Source organism: Aotus nancymaae, unplaced genomic scaffold, assembly GCF_030222135.1.
Source record: "Aotus nancymaae isolate 86718 unplaced genomic scaffold, 86718_ANA_hifiasm-v0.15.2.pri h1tg000103l, whole genome shotgun sequence".
NCBI lineage: Eukaryota > Metazoa > Chordata > Mammalia > Primates > Aotidae > Aotus > Aotus nancymaae.
The window spans coordinates 5,883,763-5,907,184 of NW_026988518.1; the positions used below are offsets into that span (position 1 = coordinate 5,883,763).

The 23,422-nt window shown below is 51.3% G+C and overlaps 1 protein-coding gene and 1 non-coding gene across 28 annotated transcripts in view; one reads left to right on the top strand and one right to left on the bottom strand.

The window, feature by feature from the left end:
* Nucleotides 1-23,422, top strand: part of LOC110567235 (metal-response element-binding transcription factor 2) — a 117,587-nt gene that overhangs the window by 42,285 nt on the left and 51,880 nt on the right. Inside the window, exon 10 of one of the 27 annotated variants that reach the window (XM_064370191.1) lies at nucleotides 4-8,558. The exons of 25 other annotated variants lie outside the window; for them this stretch is intronic. In XM_064370191.1, the coding sequence (XP_064226261.1) occupies nucleotides 4-204 (201 nt within the window). In that variant the 3' untranslated portion in view covers nucleotides 205-8,558. Of the gene's footprint in view, nucleotides 1-3; nucleotides 8,559-23,422 lie in introns of those variants that run through there. One more of the 27 variants, XM_064370207.1, reaches the window with a different exon arrangement.
* LOC135272089 (U5 spliceosomal RNA) lies at nucleotides 1,312-1,428 on the bottom strand. The gene has a single exon (XR_010340192.1). It is a non-coding gene; the product is annotated as a U5 spliceosomal RNA (small nuclear RNA).

The following is a 23,422-nucleotide window of genomic DNA, read 5'->3' on the forward strand; positions in this document are numbered from 1 at the left end:
CAGAGTCTCTCTCTGTTGCCCATACTGGAGTGCAGTCACATGATCTCGGCTCACTGCAACTTTCACCTCCCCAGGCTAAAGCCATTCTCCTGCTTCAGACTCCTGAGTAGCTGGGATTATTATAGGCACCTGCCACCATGCCCAGCTAATTTTTGTATTTTTAGTAGAGATGGGGTTTCGCCATGCTGGCCAGGCTGTTCTTGAACTCCTGACCTTAAGTGATCCCCCCCACCTTGGACTCTCAAAGTGCTGGGATTATAGGCATGAGCCACCGTGCCTGGCCACATTTGGTAAATTTGAATAAACTGATTAGTAATCAAAAAGTAAGGAGTAAGGGATTAGTAGTGACCATAGTGCTTTTTATAATCATCTTAATATTTAATGCTACAATACATTTGTTTAAAAATTCTAGCTGTTCTTTTAGCACTTCATATGCAGATACATATGTATACCTGTTAGTACGTTGTATCCATTACATGATGAAATTCTGCAGTAGTTACTTGATACAGATATTGAGTGTAATATAATATAAAAACTCAAGTTGTGTTTATTTCAAATGCTGTCATTTTTAATTAAAATTTAAATTTTAGTGTTTAGATTTTATTTGAGAGGCTGGAATATAAGAAAATGAAAATCGCATTTAGTATGTTTTTCAAGAAAAGAGTTCAGTTTATGAATTTCAGGTGTCTCAGCTCCAACTGAACTTCTGAAACATACTAGAAAAAATTCGCTTCAGCAGTAATATATATTTTTATTTCTGTAGCCTATGAGGTAATGTCTTAGAAAAAAAGAAAAAGTTTTGCTTTCCACATTTTGAGCCATCAAATTTATTAATAGAACAAGAGACTAATAATTTCTTATTGTTCTTTCTCTGAATGAAAATATTTATACTTCTTAGATTAGACATCTCATTCCAGACTGTGGTTATTGACACATTGAAGTTAAGGTTTCTACTTTTCTGTATTTAATATTTTTATATTATAATTATAATTGGATTTTAGGGTGAGTTTTTAATAATGAAGAGATGATAACATTTATGCTGGTTTGTAATGTTTATTCAGTGTTTTTCATTTAGTTTACTTTCAAATGTTTGTGATCGATAATTAATTGCATGGCACACTTAGTTTAAGAGAAAGCTTATTTAAAGTAACAAAAAGATATTCTCCCATTTCAATGAAGCAAAAAGATTTGTCATGACTGAAAGTATAATGAAATATATTTTATAGGCTGAGGTTGTATCATTGATAAGAATTTTGCTTTACCTTGCTATGATTTTCTATGATAAATGCTCCAAAAGTTTTTTTTTTTCTTAGCCCTGCCTAAGCAGGACATCAAAAAACTTGGTTATAAACTCATAACTGTTCCTCTCTATGGAAATCTTTAGTAAAAGGTGAAAGATTTGTTCATTATGAAGAGAAACCAGAGCATCCAAAAGTTTTAATATTGCTGATCTTGAAAGTTCTGGCCACTGGTGGCAATGGAGCCTGGGCGAGCTGGAGGTGCCTGGGGTATGGGGCAGTTGGGCCTTCTGGCCTTGCAGAAAGGTATCATGTGAAGGCCAGGAGTAGTGGCTCACACCTGTAATCCCAGTACTTTGGGAGGCTGAGGCGGGCGGATTACCTGAGGTCAGGAGTTCGAGACCAGCCTGACCAATACGGTGAAACCCCATCTTTAAGAAAAAAAAAAAAAAAGAAAAGAAAGGTATCATGTGAGTAGTGGTCTTTGACCATTGACACTTGCCATAGCTCGCATTAAGTGTGATTTGAGGATTAAGCCTTCTAGGGAGGAAGTGAGCTGAGAAACAGTTCCTAGCACCTGGAAGCATCCTGTACCTAAATCTTTTCAGGACTCCAGAGTCCCCATAGGGATTTTCTCCACTAACTCCATTTCTGGAGCATCTAGATCCTGTCAATGTCTTGTATGTTACAGTCACCACCGAATGTATACATTTTTGTTTTAAAAAGATGGCTGGGCACAGTAGCTCATGCCTGTAATCTCAGAGATTTGGGAGGCTGAGGTGGGAAGACGGCTTGACCCCAGGAGTTTGAGGTTAGAGTGAGCTATGATTGCACCATAGCACCCTAGCCCAGGCAATAAAGCAAGAACCTGTCTTGAAGAAAAAGAGAAAAGTTTTATGGGCTGTTCAGATACCAAAGAATGTTTTTGGGTAATTTTTAAAATTTTATGTAGGGTTAATTTGAGGATGCAGAAAGCACTCATCACTCCTAGAGGGCTTTCCACCTTTAGATAAGGCTGGAAAAAGAATAAAAGCCCTGGGCTGGGCACCATGGCTCATGCCTATAATCTCAGCACTTTGAGAAGCCAAAGTGGGTGGATGGCTTGAGCACAGGAGTTAGAGACCAGCCTGGGCAACATGGAAAAATCTTGTCTCTACTAAAAATACAAAAATAATTAGCCAGGTGTGGTGGTACCTGCCTGTAGTCCCAGCTACTTGAGAGGCTGAGGTGGGAGGATCACCTGAGCTTGGGAAATTGAGGCTGCAGTGAGCCGAGATTGTGCTACTACACTCCGGCTTAGGCAACCAGAGTGAGATCCTGTCAAAAAAAAAAAAAGAAGGTAGACTCCGGAGATGGTGTGCCTTGTAGATTGTTTTTAATTTTAACATTGTGATGTGAAATGTCAAGTTTTCCTGGGCACTTGTCTTGGTGTTTAACTTTGGCAGGTGCTTCCTAATTCCTGCTTGTTGTCTCCCTGTTTCTCTAAGTCCCAGCTACATTGGTCTTTCTGTGATAGGTTGAAGCCATCATGCTTGTTTCTGCTTCCTGAACTGCTTCACTTGCTGCTGGCTCTGCCTGGAATGTACTCTCCCAGATCTTTTCACGTGGTTGGCTCCTTTACATCATTCAAGTCTCATATCAGACGTTCCATTTAGAAAGTCTTCTCTGACCCACTGTCTAGAATAGATGCTCTCCCACCCGCCGGTCACCCCTAACCTGTTATCCTGTTTCATTATCCTCATAGCCATTTGCACTGTCTAAAATGATCATATTTATTTATCAGCTCATGACTATCTGTCTCAGCTCACATTAGAACACAAGGCCAGAGGCTTTATCTGTCTCCCTCAGTGCCTCAGACACTGCCTGAACTGCAGCAGACACGCCGGTGTTGGACTTTGTTTAGAAATTGTCTTCAACGTGATTAGTATTGTCAACCTAAAAATTATTTTAAATTTCTATAAGAGTAATGCATATTTATACAGGAAAATTTAGGAATCAAAAGATGAACATTAAAATGCAATTTTCCACTGCTCAGGATGATTGTTGTATTTTCTTTTACCCCAATTAGATATCCTACTGTTTTATTCTTATTTCTCTGATGAAAAGTAAGGTGGAACTTTTTTTCTTTATGTTCATCAGCTGTTTGCAGTTCTTCTTTTGTGATTTAGTTCATCCTGTCCTTTACCCATGCCTATGAATTCTCTATTAAGGTATGAGCACAAATATTATCTCAGAAACATCTTCTCTGATCACATCCTCTAAAGCACTTCTCACCATTCCTGACACTGCATTCTCTATCAATGCAGTGAGCTGAGATCTCACCACTATACTCTAGCCTAGACAACAGATCCTGTTTTAAAAATATAAAATAAAATAAACATCTGTTGAATTAATGAATCAAAGCATATAAAATTGAAATACATATAATGTCTCAAAGCTTTAGTTCAAGAATTTTTTTAATAATGCCTTTAATTTCTGGTAAAATTACAGTACACTCTAATTCTGGAATGTTAATTCATAATGTCCATACCTGATTGTTGGGCTTGGTGGATAAGCATTTTCCAAAGTAAAGAGTTTCTGTGACACAAAGGCTGTTACACACAGGCCCATCAATAACTCCAGTCTTGTACTTGTCACACTAAAGACCAGGAAATAAAAAAGTAGTTAATAGAAAAATATAAGAAGAAACATAAAGAGATATCTATATCCTTTATGAGGAAGTTCTATGACAAAAAGAACTGAGGCTTTGGACTTAGACCTGGATTTCATCTAAGCTCTGCTACTTAAACCTATATGATGATGACAAAGCTTGTTGCTGTTGGGGTGCGCATAGAATTTTGAAACTATTTTTCCCACTTGACATGGTCTGAGGTGGTGTGTTATCTACTCCTTCCAAGAACAGAGGCACTCTATTATTATTATTATTATTTGAGACGGAGTCTCACTCTGTTGCCCAGGCTGGAGTGCAGTGGCACGATCTCAGCTCACTGCAACCTCTGGCTCCTGGGTTCAAGCAATTCTCCTGCCTCAGCTTCCCGAGCAGCTGGGACTACAGGTGTCTGCCACCACACCCGGCTAATTGAGGCACTCTATTTTTTTTTTTTTAAGATGGGGTTTCACCATATGGCCAGGCTAGTCCTGAACTCCTGACCTCAGGTGATCCACCCACCTTGGCCTCCCAAAGTGCTAGGATTACAGGCGTGAGCCACCGTGACCGGTCAAGGCACTCTATTTTTAAAACTGGTTCTGGTTTTAGGCCAGGTGCAGTGGCTCACGCTTGTAATCCTGGCACTTTGGGAGGCTGAGGAGGTGGATCATTAGAGGTCAGAAGTTTGGGACCAGCCTGGCCAACATGGTGAAACCCCGTCTACTAAAAGTACAAAAATTTGCCAGGCAATAATGGCAGATGCCTGTAATCCCAGCTACTCAGGAGGCTGAGGCAGAAGAATCACTTGAGCCTGGGAGGCAGAGGTTGTGGTTAGCCAAGATCACGCCACTGCACTCCAGTCTGGACAAAAAGAACTGAGGCTTTTCTTTGTGTTACAGAAACTTTACTTTGGAAAGTGAGAGAGACCCTGTCTCAGGGAAAAAAAAAAAAAAAAAAGGCTGGGCATGGTGGCTCACGCCTGTAATCCAAGCACTTTGGAGGCCAAGGCAGGCGGATCACCTGAGGTCGGGAGTTCAAGACCAGCCTGACCAACATGGTGAAACCCTGTGTTAAAAACAACAACAAAAAAAAAGTTACTTCACCTCCGTCATAAAGGTAACTGACAAAGAGATTTGTGTGATCTCTTTGTCATCCTTGAGATCACCAAAAAAAAAAAAGAAAGGGAAAAAAACCCCACCCACTCTCTGAAAAAAATAAAGTACCAGTGAAACCCTAGGCACGATAAATGAGGATGACCTGCTAAATTCAGTGAAGATTACACCAGAGCCTAGAAGTATGCCGAGATTAAACACCCGACATGGTCCCCACTCTCAGACGAAGTTGGCAGAGCATCAAGTAGATGGTACATCTGTGGAGCAGAACCATTACCCTGATTGCAACAAAGGTCTAAGGGGCACCGGCTGTGGGAACTTTCCAGGACACTATTTGGCATCATGAAATAGTGAGATAAGGTGGGGCTGAATGATAAAATCCTCAGAAATATAGCAAATCTGTAAGAATTAGGAAGAATGAAATAGAAAAAGCAGATGTCAGATAAAAAAAAATTTCTAGGCTGGGCGCAGTGGCTCACACCTGTAATCTAGCAGTTTGGGAGGCCAAGGCGGGCGGATCACCAGAGGTGGTGAAATCAAGACCATCCTGGCCAACATGGTGAAACCTCAACTCTATTAAAAATACAAAATTAGGTGTGGTGGCACCTGGCTATTAAAAATACAAAATTAGCTGGGCATGGTGGTGCACACCTGTAATCCCAGCTACTCGGGAGGCTGAGGCAGGAGAATCGCTTGAACCCAGGAGGCAGAGGTTGTGGTGAGCAGAGATCATGCCGTTGCACTCCAGCCTGAGCAACAAGAGCAAAACTCCCTCTCAAAAAAAAAAATTCCAGAAGAATGTTGCTGTGAATCAGTCTAAACATATTGCTATGAATTTAAAGGACTTACTGAATCAGTTTAAAATAAGACTTCAAAGCAGAAGAAATGATGAGGCAATAGAAGGAAGTTTAAAATAAGCTAACAGAATTCAGACAGGAAGGAAAAGAAAACATCCTAGAAATAAATGCCACATTATTAATGAGGGGAAAGACAGGGATAAAACACAGTAAGATTTCGGAGGACTAGGCAAGGCTCATCCCTGTTATAACAGCACTTTGGGAGGCTGGACAGGCAGATCGCTTGAGCTTAGGAGTCTGAGAGCAGCCTGGGCAACATAGCAAGACCTTGTCTCTACAAATAATACAAAAGAATTAGCCGGGTGTGGTGGCACACATATGTAGCCCTAGCTACTCATGAGGCTGAAGTAGGCGGATCGCTTGAGCCTGGGAGGCAGAGGCTGCAGTGAGCCAAGATTCCACCACTGCACTCCAGCCTGGGTGACAGAGTGAGACCCTGTCTCAATTGAAAAAAAAAAAAAAACAAAACAATGTAGGAGGACAGAATTGAGAAAAGCAAGCAAAATGAAACAGAAATTCAAAAACAACTAGAATTAATTTAAGATAAATTTATAGATATAGAAGACAAAGTATATCCACCATGTTCGTATGAAGGAGAAAATATTCAAAGTAGAATTCAAGAGAACTTGACGTAAATGAAAGAACACTTTAATCTACAGATTAAAGGGACATACAATGAACGTCCCAAGAAAAACTGACACGAATGACCCCTGTGACATATCCCACTGAGGTTCACTGAACTTCAAAAATAAGTTATCCTTTGAGCATACAGGTAAAAAGATCAAGGCACCTTTAAGGGGAAATAGATCAGATTGGCCCCAGTTTCTCCATAGCCACATTCAATAGTAGACAACAGTGGTACCAGCAAAGGCTTTGGGAAAGGAACTGAGACTCGCCTGTGTCCTAACAGTCCCATCCGTGAAGGGGATGTGAATAGACCTTAATTTACGGTGTCATTGTGAGGATTAAATAGTGTAAGTATAGATCACCTGTGACTTTAATGAGTGCCAATCACAGCTATTATTATTTCACATAGCTGAACTTTATTTTAGTAGGCACCAAATGTTTTTGAACACATAAGATTCAGAAAATACAATTTCCACAAGCATTTCTGGAAGAAATGACTAGAGAATGAATTTCAGCCAACAAAGCGATGAATGGATAAATGGAACATGAAAGCTAGTTGAAATGGACTGGAATGGGCTGGGCATGGTGGCTCACGCCTGTTATCCCAGCACTTTGGGAGGCCAAGGCAGGCAGATCACAAGGTCAGGAGTTCAAGACCAGTCTGGCCAATATAGTGAAACCCCGTCTCTACTAAAAATACAAAAATTAGCCGGGCATGGTGGTGCAAACCTGTAATCCCAGCTACTCAGGAGGCTGGGGCATGAGAATCACTTGAACCCAGGAGGTGCAAGTTGTGGTGAGCCAAGATTGCATCACTGCACTCCAGCCTAGGCAACAGACTGAGACTTTGTCTCAAAAAAATGGACTGGAATGAAAACAGTGCAGGAAACAATTAATATAAACTGTGTGTTTTCTTTTCTTTTTTTTTTTTTTTAAAGACAGAGTCTCACTCTGTTGCCCAGACTGGTGTGCAATAGTGTGATCATGGCTCACCATAGCCTCGACCTCCCAGGCTTCAGTGATCCTCTCGCCTAGGCCTACGTAGCTGGCACGACTCCAGAGGCTGAGGCAAGGGGATCCCTTGAACCCGTGAAGTTGATGCTGCCATGATCATGCCACTGTACTCCAGCCTGGGCAACACAGTAAGACTGTCTCTAAGAAAAAAAAGAAAACAGAATAATAATGAAAATACAGTAAACTCCCAAAAGAAGTAGAATAAATAATAAATGAAGAAATAAATGGAAAAAAAAATCAGGCCAGGTGTGGTAGCTCATGCCTATAATCCCAGCACTTCGGGAGGCTGAGGAGGGTGAATCACTTGAGTCCAGGAGTTTGAGACCAGACTGGGAAACATGGCAAAACCTTGTCTCTACAAAAAATACAAAAATTAGCCAGGTGTAGGCACACACCTGTAGTCCCAGCTACTCGGGAGGCTGAGGTGGGAGGACAGTTTGAACCCAGGAGGTAAAGGCTGCAGTGAAATGTGATTGTGTCACTGCAACAGAGTAAGACCCTGTCTCAAAATAAATTAATATAAATAAAAGCATAGTTCTTTGGAAACTTTAACAGAAAAAATACACCTTTAGCAAGACTGATTATGAGAAAAAGAGGAGAAACAAATAAACATTATTGGCAAAGAAAAGAGTAGTGATGGTGAAAATTAGAAACAATTTATGGTAATACATTTGAAAGAAACAATTTTTCTAGAAAAATATACATAATAGAAAGTCAGGTGGGAAGAAATAGAAAAGCTGAATAAGATTAATACACATTGGGCCAGGTGCGGTGGCTCACGTCTGTAATCCCAGCACTTTGAGAGGCTGAGGCGGGTGGATCACGAGGTCAAGAGATCGAGACCATCCTGGCCAACATGGTGAAACCCCGTCTCTACTAAAAATATAAAAGATTAGCTGGGCATGGTGGCGCATGCCTGTAATCCCAGCTACTTGGGTGGCTGAGGCAGGAGAATCGCTTGAACCCAGGAGGCGGAGGTTGCGGTGAGCCGAGATTGTGCCATTGCACTCCAGCCTGGGTAACAAAAGCAAAACTCCATCTCAAAAAAAAAAAAAAAAGATCAGTACACATTTAAAAAAATGAATTAATAACCAAAAAATCTTGTCCTCCAAAGAAAGCAGGCCAATAACTCTATGAGTGATTAGCTTTAAGGAAAAAAAAAAGAACTTACGCCAGGGTACACTCTTGGGAGACCTGCAGCATAGCATCCAGACGCGGGCCCGGGAGATCCGCTGTCCAGACGCAGGCCCGGGAGACCCGCTGTCCAGACGCAAGCCCGCAGGCCCGGGAGACCCGCCGTCCAGACGCGGGCCCGGGAGATCCGCCGTCCAGACGCAGGCCCGCAGGCCCGGGAGATCCGCCGTCCAGACGTAGGCCCGCAGGCCCAGGAGACCTGCCGTCCAGACGCGGGCCTGGGAGACCCGCCGTCCAGACGCAGGCCCGGGAGACCCGCCGTCCAGACGCAGGCCCGCAGGCCAAGGAGATCCCGCCGTCCAGACGCGGGCCCGGGAGATCCGCCGTCCAGACGCAGGGCCGCAGGCCCGCAGTCCCGGGAGATCCGCCGTCCAGACGCAGGCCCGCAGGCCCGGGAGACCCGCCATCCAGATGCAGGCCCGGGAGACCCGCCGTCCAGACGCAGGCCCGCAGGCCCGGGAGATCCGCCGTCCAGACGCAGTCCCGGGAGATCCGCTGTCCAGACGCAGGCCCAGGAGATCCGCCGTCCAGACGCAGGCCCGCAGGCCCGGGAGACCCGCCATCCAGACGCAGGCCCGCAGGCCCGGGAGACCCGCCATCCAGACGCAGGCCCGGGAGACCCGCCGTCCAGATGCAGGCCCGCAGGCCCGGGAGACCCGCCATCCAGACGCAGGCCCGGGAGATCCGCCGTCCAGACGCAGGCCCGGGAGATCTTCCGTCCAGACGCAGGCCCGGGAGACCCGCCGTCCAGACGCAGGCCCGCAGGCCCGGGAGACCCGCCGTCCGGACGCGGGCCCGGGAGATCCCACCGTCCAGACGCGGGCCCGGGAGATCCGCCGTCCAGACGCAGGCCCGCAGGCCTGGGAGACCCGCCATCCAGACGCAGGCCCGGGAGACCTGCCGTCCAGACGCAGGCCCGCAGGCCCAGGAGACCCGCCGTCCAGACGCAGGCCCGGGAGACCCGCCGTCCAGATGCAGGCCCGGGAGACCCGCCGTCCAGACGCAGGCCCGCAGGACCGGGAGACCCGCCATCCAGACGCAGGCCCGCGAGACCCGCCGTCCAGACGCAGGCCTGGGAGACCCGCCGTCCAGACGCAGGCCCGCAGGCCCGGGAGACCCGCCGTCCAGACGCGGGCCCGGGAGATCCGCCGTCCAGACGCAGGCCCGTGGGCCCGGGAGATCCCGCCGTCCAGACGCAGGCCCGCAGGTCCGGGAGATCTGCCGTTCAGACGCAGGCCCGCAGGCCTGGGAGACCCGCCATCCAGATGCAGGCCCGGGAGACCCGCCGTCCAGACGCAGGCCCGGGAGATCCGCCGTCCAGACGCAGGCCCGGGAGATCCGCCGTCCAGACGCAGGCCCGGGAGACCCGCCGTCCAGACGCAGGCCCGCAGGCCCAGGAGACCCGCCATCCAGACGCAGGCCCGGGAGATCCGCCGTCCAGACGCGGGCCCGGGAGACCCGCCGTCCAGACGCGGGCCCGGGAGACCCGCCGTCCAGACGCGGGCCCGGGAGATCCCGCCGTCCAGACGCGGGCCCGGGAGATCCGCCGTCCAGACGCAGGCCCGCAGGCCCGGGAGATCCGCAGTCCAGACGCAGGCCCGCAGGCCCGGGAGACCCGCCGTCCAGACGCAGGCCCGGGAGATCCGCTGTCCGGACGCAGGCCCGGGACACCCGCCGTCCAGACGCAGGCCCGCAGGCCCGGGAGACCCGCCGTCCAGATGCAGGCCCGCAGGCCCGGGAGACCCACCATCCAGACGGAGGCCCGGGAGACCCGCCGTCCAGATGCAGGCCCGCAGGCCCGGGAGACCCGCCATCCAGACGCAGGCCCGGGAGATCCGCCGTCCAGACGCAGGCCCGGGAGATCCGCCGTCCAGACGCAGGCCCTCAGGCCCGGGAGACCCGCCATCCAGATGCAGGACCGGGAGACCCGCCGTCCAGATGCAGTCCCGCAGGCCCGGGAGACCCGCCGTCCAGACGCAGGCCCGCAGGCCCGGGAGACCCGCCGTCCAGACGCGGGCCCGGGAGATCCGCCGTCCAGACGCAGGCCCGTGGGCCCGGGAGATCCCGCCGTCCAGACGCAGGCCCGCAGGTCCGGGAGATCTGCCGTTCAGACGCAGGCCCGCAGGCCTGGGAGACCCGCCATCCAGATGCAGGCCCGGGAGACCCGCCGTCCAGACGCAGGCCCGCAGGCCCGGGAGATCCGCCGTCCAGACGCAGGCCCGGGAGATCCGCCGTCCAGACGCAGGCCCGGGAGACCCGCCGTCCAGACGCAGGCCCGCAGGCCCGGGAGACCCGCCATCCAGACGCAGGCCCGGGAGATCCGCCGTCCAGACGCAGGCCCGGGAGACCTGCCGTCCAGACGCAGGCCCGGGAGACCTGCCGTCCAGACGCAGGCCCGCAGGCCCGGGAGACCCGCCGTCCAGACGCGGGCCCGGGAGACCCGCCGTCCAGACGCGGGCCCGGGAGATCCCGCCGTCCAGACGCGGGCCCGGGAGATCCGCCGTCCAGACGCAGGCCCGCAGGCCCGGGAGATCCGCAGTCCAGACGCAGGCCCGCAGGCCCGGGAGACCCGTCGTCCAGACGCAGGCCCGGGAGACCCGCCGTCCAGACGCAGGCCCGGGAGATCCGCTGTCCGGACGCAGGCCCGGGACTCCCGCCGTCCAGACGCAGGCCCGCAAGCCCGGGAGACCCGCCGTCCAGACGCAGGCCCGGGAGACCCGCCGTCCAGACGCAGGCCCGGGAGACCCGCCGTCCAGACGCAGGCCCACAGGACTGGGAGACCCGCCATCCAGACGCAGGCCCGCGAGACCCGCCGTCCAGACCCAGGCCCGGGAGACCCGCGTCCAGATGCGGCCCGCAGGCCCGGGAGATCCCGCCGTCCAGATGCAGGCCCGCAGGCCCGGGAGACCCGCCGTCCGGGCGTGGGCCGGGGAGATCCCGCCGTCCAGACGCGGGCCCGGGAGATCCGCCGTCCAGACACAGGCCCGCAGGCCCGGGAGATCCGCCGTCCAGAAGCAGGCCCGCAGGCCCGGGAGACCTGCCGTCCAGATGCAGGCCCGGGAGACCCGCCGTCCGGACGCAGGCCCGCAGGCCCGGGAGATCCGCCGTCCAGACGCAGGCCCGGGAGATCCGCTGTCCAGACGCAGGCCCAGGAGACCCGCCGTCCAGACGCAGGCCCGCAGGCCTGCGAGACCCGCCATCCAGACGTAGGCCCGCAGGCCTGGGAGACCCGCCATCCAGACGCAGGCCCGGGAGACCCACCGTCCGGACGCGGGCCCGGGAGATCCCACCATCCAGACGCGGGCCCGGGAGATCCGCCGTCCAGACGCAGGCCCGCAGGCCTGGGAAACCCGCCATCCAGACGCAGGCCCGGGAGACCTGCCGTCCAGACGCAGGCCCGCAGGCCCAGGAGACCCGCCGTCCAGACGCAGGCCCGCGAGACCCGCCGTCCAGACGCAGGCCCGGGAGACCCGCCGTCCAGACGTAGGCCCGCAGGCCCGGGAGACCCGCCGTCCAGACGCAAGCCCGCAGGCCCGGGAGACCTGCCGTCCAGACGCGGGCCCGGGAGATCCGCCGTCCTGACGCAGGCCCGCGGGCCCGGGAGATCGTGCCGTCCAGGCGCGGGCCCGGGAGATCCGCCGTCCTGACGCAGGCCCGCAGGCCCGGGAGATCTGCTGTTCAGACGGAGGCCCGCAGGCCCGGGAGACCCGCCATCCAGATGCAGGCCCGGGAGTCCCGCCGTCCAGACGCAGGCCCGCAGGCCCGGGAGACCCGCCGTCCAGACGCAGGCCCGGGAGACCCACCGTCCAGACACAGGCCCGGGAGACCCGCCATCCAGATGCAGGCCCGCAGGCCCGGGAGACCCGCCGTCCAGTCGCGGGCCCGGGAGATCCCGCCGTCTAGACGCGGGCCCGGGAGATCCGCCGTCCAGACGCAGGCCCGCAGGCCCGGGAGACCCGTCGTCCAGACGCAGGCCCGGGAGACCCGCCGTCCAGACGCAGGCCCGGGAGATCCGCTGTCCAGACGCAGGCCCGGGAGACCCGCCGTCCAGACCCAGGCCCGCAGGCCCGGGAGACCCGCCATCCAGACGCGGGCCCGGGAGATCCCGCCGTCCAGAGGCAGGCCCGGGAGACCCGCCGTCCAGACGCAGGCCCGCAGGCCCAGGAGATCCGCCGTCCAGACGCAAGCCCGCAGGCCCGGGAGACCCCCAATCCAGACGCAGGCCCGGGAGACCCGTCGTCCAGATGCAGGCCCGCAGGCCCGGGAGACCCGCCGTCGAGACGCAGGCCCGGGAGATCCGCCGTCCAGACACAGGCCCGCAGGCCCGGAAGATCCACCATCCAGACGCAGGCCCGGGAGACCCGCCGTCGAGACACAGGCCCGGGAGATCCGCCGTCCAGACGCAGGCGCGCCGTCCAGACGCAGGCCCGCAGGCCCGGGAGACCCGCCGTCCAGACGCGGGCCCGGGAGATCCGCCGTCCAGACGGAGGCCCGCGGGCCCGGGAGATCCCGCCGTCCAGACGCGGGCCCGGGAGATCCGCCGTCCAGACGCAGGCCCGCAGGCCCGGGAGATCTGCCGTCCAGACGCAGGCCCTCAGGCCCGGGAGACCCGCCATCCAGATGCAGGCCCGGGAGATCCGCCGTCCAGACGCAGGCCCGGGAGATCCGCTGTCCAGACGCAGGCCCGGGAGACCCGCCGTCCAGACGCAGGCCCGCAGGCCCGGGAGATCCGCCGTCCAGACGCAGGCCCGGGAGATCCGCTGTCCAGATGCAGGCCCGGGAGACCCGCCGTCCAGACGCAGGCCCGCAGGCCCGGGAGACCCGCCATCCAGACGCAGGCCCGGGCGACCCGCCGTCCAGATGCAGGCCCGCAGGCCCGGGAGACCCGCCATCCAGACGCAGGCCCGGGAGATCCGCCGTCCAGACGCAGGCCCGGGAGATCCGCCGTCCAGACGCAGGCCCGCAGGCCCGGGAGACCCGCCGTCCGGACGCGGGCCCGGGAGATCCCACCGTCCAGACGCGGGCCTGGGAGATCCGCCGTCCAGACACAGGCCCGCAGGCCCAGGAGACCCGCCGTCCAGACGCAGGCCCGGGAGACCCGCCGTCCAGACGCAGGCCCGCAGGACCGGGAGACCCGCCATCCAGACGCAGGCCCGCGAGACCCGCCGTCCAGACGCAGGCCCGGGAGACCCGCCGTCCAGACGCAGGCCCGCAGGCGCGGGAGACCCGCCGTCCAGACGTGGGCCCGGGAGATCCGCCGTCCGGACGCAGGCCCGCAGGCCCGGGAGATCCGCCGTCCAGACGCAGGCCCGCAGGCCTGGGAGATCTGCCGTCCAGACGTGGGCCCGGGAGACCCGCCGTCCAGACGCAGGCCCGCAGGCCCGGGAGACCCGCTGTCCAGACGCAGGCCCGCGGGCCCGGGAGATCCGCCGTCCAGACGCAGGCCCGCAGGCCCGGGAGATCCACCGTCCAGACGCGGGTCCGCAGGCCCGGGAGACCCGCCATCCAGATGCAGGCCCGGGAGACCCGCCGTCCAGACGCAGGCCCGCAGGCCCGGGAGATCCGCCGTCCAGACGCAGGCCCGGGAGATCCGCTGTCCAGACGCAGGCCCGCAGGCCTGGGAGACCCGCCGTCCGGACGCGGGCCCGGGAGATCCCACCGTCCAAACACGGGCCCGGGAGATCCGCTGTCCAGACGCAGGCCCGCAGGCCTGGGAGACCCGCCATCCAGACGCAGTCCCGGGAGACCCGCCGTCCAGACGCAGACCCGCAGGCCCGGGAGACCCGCCGTCCAGATGCAGGCCCGGGAGACCCGCCGTCCAGATGCTGGCCCGGGAGACCCGCCGTCCAGACGCAGGCCCGCAGGACTGGGAGACCCGCCATCCAGACGCACGCCCGCCATACCCGCCGTCCAGACGCAGGCCCGGGAGACCCGCCGTCCAGATGCAGGCCCGCAGGCCCGGGAGACCCGCCGTTCAGACGCGGGCCCGGGAGATCCCGCTGTCCAGACGTGAGCCCGGGAGATCCGCCGTCCAGACGCAGGCCCGCACGCCCGGGAGATCCGCCGTCCAGACGCAGGCCCGCAGGCCCGGGAGACCCGTCGTCCAGACGCAGGCCCGGGAGACCCGCCGTCCAGACGCAGGCCCGGGAGATCCGCTGTCCAGATGCAGGCCTGGGAGACCCGCCGTCCAGACGCAGACCCGCAGGCCCGGGAGACCCGCCGTCCAGATGCAGGCCCGGGAGATCCGCCGTCCAGACGCAGGCCCGGGAGATCTGCTGTCCAGACGCAGGCCCGCAGGCCTGGGAGACCCGCCGTCCGGACGCGGGCCCGGGAGATCCCACCGTCCAAACACGGGCCCGGGAGATCCGCCGTCCAGACGCAGGCCCGCAGGCCTGGGAGACCCGCCATCCAGACGCAGTCCCGGGAGACCTGCCGTCCAGACGCAGATCCGCAGGCCCGGGAGACCCGCCGTCCAGATGCAGGCCCGGGAGACCCGCCGTCCAGATGCTGGCCCGGGAGACCCGCCGTCCAGACGCAGGCCCGCAGGACTGGGAGACCCGCCATCCAGACGCACACCCGCAATACCCGCCGTCCAGACGCAGGCCCAGGAGATCCGCCGTCCAGACGCAGGCCCGCAGGCCTGGGAGACCCGCCGTTCAGACGCGGGCCTGGGAGATCCCGCCGTCCAGACGTGAGCCCGGGAGATCCGCCATCCAGACGCAGGCCCGCACGCCCGGGAGATCCGCCGTCCAGACGCAGGCCCGCAGGCCCGGGAGACCCGTCGTCCAGACGCAGGCCCGGGAGACCCGCCGTCCAGACGCAGGCCCGGGAGATCCGCTTTCTAGACGCAGGCCTGGGAGACCCGCCGTCCAGACGCAGACCCGCAGGCCCGGGAGACCCGCCATCCAGACGCAGTTTGTGAGAGTGGAAAATGGGTAAGAAGTTAATGCCCATCAACAGGAGCATGGCTGAATAAACTGCGCTATGTTCACAGTATGAAATACTATGCAGTCATTAAAATGAAAGGATTAGGCCCACACATATCAACATAATGTTAAATGGAAAAAAATTCAGAATGACATGGGCAGTTTAGCAGCATTTATTAAAGTTTAGATGCATGTAAACATAAACACAGTGTTTATGTACCCCTGCCACACGTAGTGAAAACTCATACCAAATTCAAGATGGTGCTTCCTCTGAAGAGGGAGGAAGGAGAATATCAGGCAGGATAAGAGAGTTTCAACTACATTTGTAATGTTTTACTTCTTTTTGGAGACGGTCTCACTCTGTCGCCCTGGCTGGAGCGCAGAGTCATGATCTCAGCTCACTGCAACCTCTGCCTCAGCCTCCCGAGTAGCTGGGAGTGCAGGTGCCCACAACCACGCCTGGCTATGTCTTCCTTCTTTTTAAAAATGAAGCAAATAAGGCAAATGGTTAAGATTTGTTAAGAAGGTGGTAGTTACACAGCGTTTGTTATACTTTTGTTTTTGAGATGGAGTTTCACTTGTTGCCCAAGCTGGAGTGTAATGGCATAATCTCAGCTCACTGCAACCTCCACCTCCCGGGTTCAAGTGATTCTCCTGCCTCAGCCTCCCAAGTAGCTGGGACTACAGGCACACGCCACCATGCCTGGCTAACTTTTGCATTTTTAGTAGAGATGGGGTTTCACTATGTTGGCCAGGCTGGTCTTGAACTCCTGACCTCATAATCCACTGGCCTCAGCCTCCCAAAGTGCTGGGATTACAGGTGTGAGCTACTGCGCTCGGTGGAGGCTATACTCTTTACATTTAGGGAGGTACCTGCAGCTAACAGTTTTATAGTTAGAGGTTCTCAAACTTTAGAAAGCTTCAGATCGCACGGGGGAGCTGATTGAAACAGTTTGCTGGACTCGTCTCAGAGTTTCTGACTCAGTAGGTCTTGGGTTAGGCTGAAAGTATGCATTAATTTTAAGTGCCCACGCTGGCCTAAGAGATCACATATTGAGAATTGCAGGTTCAGAATTTCTAGTGGCCTGATGCTAATTATAAGGAAATAGAAGGCTGTCTCTGAATTATCACTGCTTTTGCCTTTGCTAGATCTTTAATGCAAGTTGACAGAGCACTTAAAAAGGCGGAGTTGGCTGGGTACTGTGGCTCACGCCTGTAATCCCAGCTCTTAGGGAGGCAGAGGCAGGAGGATAGCTTGAGCCCAGGAGTTTGAGACCTGCCTGGGCAATACAGCAAGATCCCATTCTCCACAAAAAGGCAAAAAAAGAAAAAGACAAAAAATAAAAATAAAAAAGGCAGAGTTAGGGACCAGGGGCAGTAGCTCATGCCTGTAATCCCAGCACTTTGGGAGGCCGAGGTGGGTGGATCACCTGAGGTTAGGAGTTCAAGACCAGCCTGGCCAACATAGTGAAACCCCATTACTACAAAAAAAAAAAAAAAAAAAAAAAAAAGCCAGGTGTGGTGGCATGTGCCTGTAGTCCCAGCTGTAAGGTCTGTTCTCACCGAGCTTAAAGAGAAGAAATTGAGGCCAGCACAAGAAGATCCGATACAAAGGGTTTTATTCAGGCTCCCGGATGAGGTTCTGTGGTCTGACAGGAGGGGCCGGAGAAGTCGCATGGACTCCTCTCAGACATGGGGTTTTATAGGGAGTAAAACAGCTCGATTGGTTGTGGGAGAGCAGGACTGCTATTGGGTAAGTTACAAGCCTTGACCTAGGACTTGGCTTGTTGTTGGTTGGAATTACTCGGCTGCTATTGGTTGTTAAGAGTCAGCTGCTATTGGTTGTTAAGACTTGACCGCTATTGGTTAACAAGAAGCTATGGTTACAGCACCTTGTTTGCATACTGGGCTCTTTAAGGGAAGGTCAGGCTGTGCAAGCATGGGAGAAGGGAACAAGCCTGAGCATGTCTGAGCTTGCCGGAGCTCGTCTGGGCTTGTCCAGGCTTTTGAAAAAGAAGGGGAGGGGTGTGCTTCTGAGCTCCCGGTGAGGCAACTGGCCTTACACCAGCTACTCGGGAGGCTGAGGCAGAAGAATTGCTTAAACCCAGGAGAAGGAGATTGTAGTGAGCCAAGAGTTGGAACTTTAACTTTAGTGAGTTTACAGGCAGATTATATGAAATGTTTCATGACTGCTTGAAAATAAATTTATTTATTGCAAATAAAATGTTTTATGACTGAATAAATGTCTACATGTCTAGCAGAAATTGCTTTCATTACAACCTAGTAATAAGATTGTGTGGGGGTAGTTAATCCTCACTTATATCAAACATCAGTGGATTCTGTTCCTTCCCTCCCTCTGACCTTTCTTTCCTTCCCTCCTTCCCAATCTGTATGTCTTTTTTTTCTTATTACAGTGACTAGGATATTCAGTAATATGTGGAATAGAAATGAGAATGTATATCCTTGCCTGATCCTAATCTCAGAGATTATATATTCAGACTTTCACCATTACATCTGATGTTGGCTGTAGGTTTTTTATAGATGTCTTTTACCAGGTTGAGAAAGTTCCCTCCTAATCTTAGTTTGCTAAGAATTGACTGAATTTTGTCAAATGCATCTATTTAGATAATCATATATTAGTGGTTTTTCTATTCTCTCTTTTTTTGAGACAGGGTCTCACTCTGTCACCCAGGCTGGAGTGCAATGTGATCTTGGCTCACTGCAACCTTTGCCTCCCAGGTTCTAGCAATTCTTGTGCCTTAGACTCCTAGGTAGCTGTGACTGCAGACGAGAGCCACCAGGCCTGGCTAAGTTTTGTATTTTTAGTAGAGACAGGTTTTCATCGTGTTGCCCAGGCTGGCCTCAAACTCTTGGCCTCAAATGATCCACCCACCTCGGCCTCCCAACGTGCTGGGATTATAGGCGTGAGCTGCCTCGCCCAGCCAATACTCCTAACGGTTTTAACAATGAACTCTGACTTGCAAATTTTAGTCCTTATATTATTTAACATCCTTCAGCATTTGTTCTGGTTGACCACACAGTTTTAAAACTCTTTCCTATGGCTTCTCTCTTCATGTTTTCCTCTTCCTTCTCTAGCAACTCTTTTTTTTTCCTTTTTTGAGACAGGGTCTCACTCTGCTGCCCAGGCTGGAGTGCAGTGGCGTTATCACACCTCACTGTAGCCTCGACCTCCCTGGGCTCAGGTGATCCTCGCATCTCAGCCTCCCAAGTAGCTGGGACTATAGGCATGCACTACCACACCCGGCTAATTTTTGTAGTTTTTGTAAAGACAAGGTTTCGCCATATTGCTCAGGCTGATCTTCAACTCCTGAGCTCAAGCAAACTGCCTGTCTTGCAACTCTTTATGAGTGTTCCTTATGGAGTTCTCTTCCTTTCTCACCATCTTAAGTTTTAGTGTTTTCCATGACTTTGTTCCATTTTCCTTGTGTTCTCTGTATACCATCATCAGTGACATTCCCACAGCTCCGAGGAATCCTGGCTCTATCCCAGCCCAGGCATTTTTCCTGAACTAAATATCCAAGTACTACCTGGACATCTCTTGTCTCGATTTGGATAACCTAAAAGCCATTCATTCACTCAACCTATCCAAGACGGAACCCATCACCCCCTGCCCTCCTCTGTCCCAAGGTCTGTCCTCCTTTATGGCCTGCCTCAGTGGAAGGTGAAATCAGCCACCCAGGCACTGAGGGAGGAAGCAGTGACTTGTCCTAAACTTCTTGTTCTTCTCTATGTCCCCAAACTCAACTGGTCACCAACTGCTGGCAATCAAATTATGTCCTTCATATCCTTTAAAGCTGTTTCATCCCTTCCATTCCCACTGTCAATGACACAGTTTAAGCCCTCACTTTGTGCCTGGATTATTACAACTGCCATAAAACACATCCCCCTGCTTGTGCTGTCTCCTATCTAATCCACCCTCTCACTACAAGAAGCAACATTTTTCTAAAACATAAATCTGGTCAGTCACTTCCCTGCTTAAAAAATTCTATTAACTCTCTACTGCTCTGAAAATAAAAGGCACACTCTCTGCCATGACATACAAGGTCTGTTATGAGTTTGATCCTGCTTCCTTCACCTCTGCAAACTGCCCTTCATCTTCTCTGCTCTAGCCATGCTATGCCTGGAATGTGGCGTTATTCCTTTTGTCTGTAGCTTTGCACATGCTCCTTCTGTCTGCAATGCTCATTCATCAAGATTCAGCTCAGATGTAACCTTTTCCTGAAAGTCTTCTGGGACCTTCTTCATTAGGGCTTCCCAGCAAAATACTGCCTAGGATATACTTATGCTGAAAAATTATTGTTGTTTATTGGCAATATTTGGGATATATCAAAGTAGTCCTAGTTTATTTTAAATTTGAATATAACTGGGCATCCTGTATTTTTACTTGCTACGTCTAGCAACCCTACTCCCATTCTCAATCACATGCTCCTTCTTTTTATTTTCCCATATCCCTTACTAATTTGTAAGCATCTTCATGGCAGGGTCACCTCTCATTTTTGTATTTTTAAGCTCAGGCACAGTGCTAGTAAGCAGACAACGAATATTTAACTAAAATAAAATGTTTTATTGCTGATTTGTTTCCTCCAAGTTGGCTTTAATCCTTAGTCTCTTTCTTGCTTCACAGGAATGAGCTAATCCTAACAATGATACCACTTGTCCCAGGATTACAACAAATATCACAAAATATAACAATGTAGCATAAAACATGAGGGCCACCACAAGTGCTACTATGATTTAAGATTGGCTGAGCAGTGGTGGCTCATGCCTAGTACAATCCCAGCACTTTGGGAGGCTGAAGTGGGGGGAATCAATTGAAGCTAAGAGTTCAAGACTAGCCTGGGCAACACAGCAGGACCCCTGTCTCTACAAAAAAATAAATAAAATAAAATAGAGATTTCCTTAGAAGAGGGTTTATGTGTGTTAAGATTTCAAATAAACTTGTTTAATACATTTTTTATAAGTTCATAAAGACTTAAGTTGGTATAAGGAGAAAAGAGCTATACTTTTCTTAAAAGGAAAAAAGCTTGTACTTTAAAAACAGTGTGTTCTGGACAGGCATGGTGGTTCATGCATATAATCCCAGCACTTTGGGAGGCTGAGGTGGCAGGATCACTCGAAGTCAGAAGTAGGAGTTCAAGACCAGCCTGATCAACACGGTGAAACCCTGTCTCTATTAAAAATACAAAAAAATTAGCCAGGCGTGGTGGCATACGCCTGTAATCCCAGCTTCTCGGAAAGCTGAGTCAGGAGAATCTCTTGAACCCAAGAGGTGGAGGTTGCAGTGAGCCAAGACCACACCACTGCACTCCAGCCTGGGCAACACAGCAAGACTCCATCTCTAAAAAAACAAAAAACAAAAAACAAATGTGTTCCCAGTAGGACTGGTTCAGTTTATTTTAAAAACACAGTATAATGGCAGAAAATAAACTTGTCAAGTTAAATAATAATTGATCCTAAGCAAAGGCAAAACTAAATGAAATATAGTGTTATATATAGTTAGCTATATAGTACTATCTAATTGAAAACATGGTTCCAAATCTCTTAAATTTATGTTGGTTGCTTTAAGCAAGAAACCATTATCCCAAGAAATCAAATTTCAAAAGAGATTGTAATAAAATTTAGAGGCCCTTTTATTTTTTAATACTTCCATTTAAAGGATGTGCTCATAATGGCCACAAAGGTTTGCTAGAGTGATGTAGTGAGTAATTTCTTCATTATGACCCAGGTAGAAACTTAGAACTCGCTTGTCTAGAGGAACAATCTCGCTTGTCAGAAGAGATCAATATTAAACAATGTGGTCCTGAGAAATGTATAGAAGGGAAATATTCTTCTCTGCCTCTTTTTTTCCCCTTTATGAAAGAACCCAACAAACAAAATATGCTGTATCAAGAGAATCTTACTTACAAAATCAAACTGTAAAATTTCTTTATGGTTAGATACCAAATAGGATTTGCTGAAATAATGAATAAATTAGTGATTTCTATAATCAGAGAAAATGTAAAAAATGATATAACAAGGCCAGATGCAGTGGCTCACACCTGTAATTCCAGCATTATGGGAGGCCAAGGTGGGTGGATTACCTGAGGTCATGAGTTTGAGACCAGCCTGGCCAACATGGCGAAAGCCTGTCTCTGCTAAAAATACAAAAAAATTAGCCAGGCATGGTGGTGTGTACCTGTAATCCCAGCTACTTAGGAGGCTAAGGCAAGTTAATTGTTTGAACCCGGGAGACAGAGGTTGCAGTGAACTGAGATTATGGCACTGTATTCTAAGCCAGGACGACAGAGTGAGACTCCCTCTCAACAACAACAAAAAATGATACACTATATAGTCAAGTACAGTGACTCACACCTGTAATCCCAGCTACTCAGGAGATCTAGGCGGGAGATCGCTTGAGGGCAGGAGCTGGAGATCAGCCTGGGCAATACAGTGATAACTCATCTCTAATAAAAATTAAAAATATCAGCTGGGCATGGTGGCTCATGCCTGCTACTTGGGAGGCTGAAGTGGGAGGATTCCTGGAGGCCAGGAATTCAAGGCTGCAGTGAGCTACGATCATGATACTACACTCCAGCCTGAGTGGCAGAGTGAGATCCTGTCTCCAAATAAAACAAAAAAAGGCAACTCCTCAACCCTTCTTCCACCATATTATATACTTAGCTTAACGGAAAAAGAAAAAAGGCACAACTGAAAATAAAAAAGGATTTTTCCAAGCACATCTAATTAGGGTTAGTTGTTGCTCTCATTTTTAGAGAGTTCTCGTTCCCCACAACTTTGGGCTTTTCTGGGTGTACCATTCCCATTCCATTTCCCTTCTTGGAGTTTTAAAAGCCTATTATCCATCTCACTAGAGTCAAGCCCTAAATAATGGATGATGACAGTGGAAAAGTTTCATATTTTTATTAAAACTCTAAACAATAAACTTGAATTCAAATTGCAAACTAATGTACAGTGTGCAAAATTAATCACAGTTCTGGCTCCTACCTTATAGCATTACCCTAAATCTTTTAACGAACATTATCCATTAGTTAGAGAAAACATCTCAGGAAAATAATACTAATATTCTGCAGTGCTTTCCAGTGTTAAAATGATAATATACTTGATTACTAGATTAATACACACTGTACATAATTTATATGAATACATATATAATTTGTTCAACATTGTTTGTTTTTAGAATTTACTATAAAAAAGACAAAAGAGAAAAATATATTAATTTATAGGCAGTTAAAAGCCCCAACCAAGGCTGTGGTTCAGTGACTACTAATACATGGTTCTGGGAATTCTCTGATCTAATGCTAACAAGCATCTTGTTCTTTGGGATAAAAGTGCTAAGGTAAGCCTGGTTTATAATTAGAAGGAAAAAGAATCTCATTTGTCTTTCCAAATCCTTTCTATTCTAAAAGGCCCTGTAGAAGTTCTGCCTCCTCTATGAAGCCTTTCCCCTCTATTGTATCTAAAATCATCTCTCTATTCATAGATGCCTTCTTTCTTTACATTTTTGTAGTACAACTATTTACAGTACAAACCAAATCATTTTAACCTGATGTGATGGTCTTTTGATGTACCAACTTGGTTGGCTAGGCCATAGTCCCTAATTATCAAAGCAAACAATCTAGGTGTTGCTGTGAAGGTATTTTGCATATGTAATTAAAATTTACAATCAGTTGACTTTAAGAAAGATTATCCTAGGTAATCTGGGTGGGCCTGATTCTATCAGCTCAAGGGCCTTAAGAGCACTGTTGAGGATTCCCTGATGATGAAAATATGTTGCCTACAGACAGCA